The 4,958-nt window shown below is 44.3% G+C and overlaps 1 protein-coding gene across 1 annotated transcript in view; it reads left to right on the top strand.

The window, feature by feature from the left end:
- The window catches only part of LOC101858900 (lysine--tRNA ligase), a gene marked incomplete at its 5' end in the record, with an annotated part of 26,142 nt that extends 21,184 nt beyond the window's left edge, over positions 1-4,958 (top strand). The window contains 4 exon segments of the mRNA XM_005110638.2: positions 188-273; positions 2,790-2,916; positions 3,590-3,733; positions 4,578-4,958. Coding sequence (XP_005110695.1) covers positions 188-273; positions 2,790-2,916; positions 3,590-3,733; positions 4,578-4,673 — 453 coding nt within the window. The 3' untranslated portion in view covers positions 4,674-4,958.

The following is a 4,958-nucleotide window of genomic DNA, read 5'->3' as shown; positions in this document are numbered from 1 at the left end:
GGGGTGCGCAAAATTTTCAGACAATCTGGTTGAGGCTCACATGCAGGTCTAATACAGGAAAATAATAAGAAATTATGCTAAGTGATCAAATTTTTATGCATGGTGCATAAAACCACAGGGACAGAAATACACAGACAGAGCTCTCGGATGTAAAGTTGAACTTTCTTGCTTACTGTCATTTCCCCAGATGGTTGGTGACTTTATAGAAGAGAAGATCATCAGTCCCGCGTTCATCACAGAACATCCTGAGGTGATGAGTCCCCTGGCCAAGTGGTGAGTAGCTCCTCTTTGTGCAGTCTTTTGTTTTAGTCAACTTCCTTGTGAAAAGTGGCGATTATCGGACTGTCAGTTGGGTGGGTTTTTTACGGTCATATGATTATGAGCGCGTTGGCCTCATTTTCAGTTGGTAGGAAATTTTGAATTTTGCTCGGGTGGCGGCCAAAGCCTACTCTTATCGATTTTGGACCACCAAGGGATCTTTAACGTGCGCAACTTGCACACAAGACCTCCGAGATTTTTCATCCTTGTCCGAGAAGGCTAGGTGTAGATCTTTCCTTCCATAAGATCAGGGGTGTGGCTGAAAGACAGCTGTAAGGAGCCAAAATGTAGCAGTAGACAGGGTGACTACCAGGCCCTGAGAATTACCCATGAATTTGAAAAAAGATCACAGAGACCCGGGAATTTGAGGAAATCTGTAAATTGCCCCGGGAAAATACATGTGGAGTCCACTGAAAAAACGGGCATAGTCACAAACTGAAAATCATGAGGGTATCAATTTTAAACACCTGTTGACTCATAACTGTATTTCTGTTCAGCTGCTGGTTGATTATTGTTGTTAGATTTACCATCCAACAAACATATAAAATAAACCACCAATCAAACAAATATGAAGTTATGAGTCCACAAGCTTTTAAAATTGACACTTCACAATTTCCAGTTTGTGACTATGTCCGTTTTTTCAGTGGGCTCTTCACATATAAAAGCTCTCGAACATTTGAAAACCAAATGGGATAACGTCCTTTGGTTCATTTTTGTCGGCGGCGATTATGATATTCATTCAGCTTTTCCCGGTCTGAGAGTAATTTTCACCCAAACAGGCGCCTATGGCGGCAGGCGGAAGTGTATGTGTGATACCGAAGCTTGATCTACCTTCGCTTTCGTTACCACCGAGAAATTTGCCAGGAGCAGTCTTGATTAACGCAACATTTGTAACATGCAGGTTGTGCATTACAACGCTGTGTTGTCATGAAAAAAAATCATATTTGTCATGTGGTGTCACTTGCAGAAAAAAAAGTTATTCAAGCATCTTGTCGGGCTCTCCATTCCGACCGGTCTGTGAACCTGTGCGTTCGCATCACATTGTGAGTACCGGTGGTCGTTGGGGGTCACCAAAGTTCATTCGAAGTTTGAACGCTAGGTAGTATAGGGCTCCGGAATGGGGGGATTATTATTTTTTTTTTTAATACAGGGGGGGGTGAAGGCCACCGCTGAACTTGGAAGCAAATTTTAGCATTTAGAATTTTGATTACCACTAGAGCTCTCTGGAAAGCGCACATTGGTGCAGGCCTTGTGTGGAATCGGGAACAGTCATACTCATACCTTTTAAGCCGTGTTTTTAAATCATAGGGTTCCCGTTTCATTGAATGTGTGATAGAACGTTTGTTTCATATTGTCTTTGGTTTTTTGGGGGGGATTTTTTTTAGAGTGTCACCCTGAGAAGAAAGGCTGCAGAAAAAGCCAGGAGCCCTGAGGAGGGGGCAAATAAGATGTGGGGGTAGGGGAAGAAAGTGGAGAGGAAAACAGATGACAGAACATTGGTGGAGAGCAGAAAAAGAGGTGAAAGGAGACAATTGGAGAAGAAAAATTTCCATCACTATCCGGATTCGAACCTGGGACCTATTGAATGAGAGGCAAAGACTGTAACCTCCAGGCCACAAGAGCCCCCTTGTCAGCTGTGTCCAGTGAAATCTCAATATAATGTTCTTCCTTCAGACCTAAGATTTTGAACATTTTGTGTGTTTTTGTATTGCTCCTCACCGACTTGTTGATGCTGAAGAAAAATTATTAATTTTGAATGGGACTAATAATGAAAACGAAGCTGAAGATCTTTTGCTACATGTGGAAATAAGTTGAATTTACTGAACGCAGAAAGGTGTGTATGAAGGGTCAGGAGGGGCTTACCAGGCCAATGCCCACCTCATTTTTGGCAAGCTGTGTCGTTAAAGTCTTCTGGTTTTGAAAAGTTGGCAGCAGTGGGACAGTATTGTCCAGCTGACACAAATGTTTGCTGGTTCAGTTTCTAATTTCTCCATTATCTTCGTATTTTAATCCTTTATTTTTTCCCATGATTTCCAGTATTGGTATGCTTGTGGGTGGTTTGTGGGTGCTCTGGTGTGGTTTGCTCCATCTGTCCTATCAAACATCTATCGTCCTTATCTCTCCTCCTTTTTTGTGTTTGGTGCTCTCTTGTAACGCCTCTTATCTTCAGCATTTATATGACCTTATTGTGATGCGAGTTCTGTATAACTCTTAAACTACACTCGGTATTCATCATCATTGCCTTTCTAACCTTGGGTCTGGGTATTGGCCACAAACACTCTCCCCCTTTCCCTATCATGGGCTAGCCTCTTGATGTCATGTAATAACATGTCTTCCCCCTTTTCTGTACGTCGATTTCTGTGAGTCTTCTCCAGGTTCCATGTAGTCTTCCCTTAGATCATTTACCCTGTCGGTTCCAATCCAACACTCAATATTGGCATTAAGTAAATCACTGCTGCTGTTTGTTCCAGGCACAGAGACTGTCCCGGTCTCACGGAGAGACTCGAGTGTTTTGTTATGCGCAAAGAAATCATCAACGCCTACACGGAGTTGAACGACCCTGTGGTGCAGCGGGAAAGGTTCCAGCAGCAGGCCAAGGTGAGCTGTGGGGCTGGTCGCAACATGAGGGTTTGTGGGGAGCTGTGGGGATGGTCGCAATGTGAGGGTTTGTGGGGAGCTGTGGGGATGGTCGCAATGTGAGGGTTTGTGGGGATGGTGACAATGTGAGGGTTTGTGGGGATTGTGACAATGTGAGGGTTTGTGGTGAGCTGTGGGGATGGTTGCAAGAAGGAAAGAGGCTGTCTTACACAGTGCAATTTTAATGCGGGGGGAAAAAGCGCACTTTACCCCTTGCAATTATTTCTGTATTTTAACACTAGCCAAGACGTCTACCTGTGGATAACCACTTTTTTTCCTCCCCAATTGGTGGCTGTCTTGGACTATTTCGACTTGCTGTAAAGCGCCTAGAACATTCTGTAGAGCATGGATATACAACTATTATTATAGTATAGCCAGCAGTTCTCTCTTTTTTTCGAAACAGAACAAATCATGAACTCGTGGCAGGTGCTTACTTTAATGTGGTTTGCTCCTTCCTTCCTTTCAAATATCTATTGTACTCATCTCTCCTCCGTCTTTTCTTTTCATGTTACTGTCTAACAACACCTCTAATTTTTGGCACCTATGTGACCTATTTGTGTTGCAAGAGCCGTAGAACTCTTCCTTACTAAACTAACCAGAAGTGCTGATGAGATCTGTGTTGTTTGTCTCTCAGGACAAGGCGGCCGGGGACGATGAGGCTATGTTTGTGGACGAGAACTTCTGCACGGCGCTGGAGTACGCCCTGCCGCCCACTGGCGGGTTTGGGATGGGCATCGACAGACTCACCATGTTCCTCACCGACCAGAACAACATCAAGGTACGCCCTGTTTCTCTCTCTTGTTCCTGCAAAGTGTAAGACTCTGCCGTACGCCAATTTGTGAAGTGACGTACGATGGAGTCGTATACTACTAAGCAGTCAATTTGCAGGTTTGGCCTTGTTTCATGTGTTTATCATGATGATGATCCTCAGCTTTTCTCCCCCCTCCCTTGGGCTGGAGTATAGGCCACCACCAAGAAGAGCTCTCCATCTGCTTTTGTCCCAGGCTGTAGTCTCCACCTCCTGTATTGTATGCTTTGCGACCAAAATAGACATGCGGAGCTTAGACTGTGTGTTTCGTGAAAACCATCGCTAATACTACAAACGACTGTTATTTATATTGATCGAGTGCACGGTATACCCATTTCTACCCAGTGTCCTAGGCTATAGTCTCCATGTCTGTCCAGCTGTATCCCATGTCCTTTAGGTTGAAATCTAAGTTCCTCCACCAAGTACTTTTAGGCCTTTCTTTCTTTCTCTTTTCTTGTGGATTCCATCTTCATGGGTGGTGGGTATATAACACTGTTACTTCAGTAAAATGAAGATTACACATGACAATCTCTTCTGTTTGTCCCAGCAGACATTTAGTATACCATGATGAGTCATGATGAGTGCATCAACACTCACTGAATACAATATGTCACAACAAACTGTAGTCTTAATAGTCTCAGGCACTAAAACTTCAGATGACCGCAGTTGTGCAGGGGCTTGTTTTGAGCTCAGGAAACAGTCTCATGGCTACAGGGGTAAGACAAGTGTGGGGGCGATTCGCTGCCCTCTTAATATTTTTCATGAAATTTTGTCTCTGATGTAAACTTTTTTCTCTCTCTCTCTCTCTCTGCAGGAGGTTCTGTTTTTCCCAGCAATGCGACCGGAAGACAACCAGCCGCGGCAGGGTGGGGAGGAGGCGACGTCTGCCCCGGCCCCTGCCAAGTCATAGCACCGGGCCACGTCTGCCGGTTTTATTTTGTTTGTGTAGACTCACAAGTTGGGCTGGGCTGTTGCTGCCCACATCTTGCAAACTGTCTTGTCCGAGTGATGAGGTATACATGTTGTTATTTATTGAGAACGCTGGTGGTCCTATGGGGTTTCTATTTGCATAATTTTCTGTTTTATTTTTTGAGCTATCTAAAGAAATTAAAAGAGTTAATTGAAGTAGCCTAGTAGGCCTACAAAGGTTCGCACACAAAAGTTAGGACTGAGACCCGAGAAGGTGATTCCCCCC

The sequence above is a fragment of the Aplysia californica genome, unplaced genomic scaffold (assembly GCF_000002075.1).
Source record: "Aplysia californica isolate F4 #8 unplaced genomic scaffold, AplCal3.0 scaffold00922, whole genome shotgun sequence".
NCBI classification, from domain to species: Eukaryota; Metazoa; Mollusca; class Gastropoda; order Aplysiida; family Aplysiidae; genus Aplysia; species Aplysia californica.
This window is presented reverse-complemented; position numbering and strand designations above follow the sequence as displayed.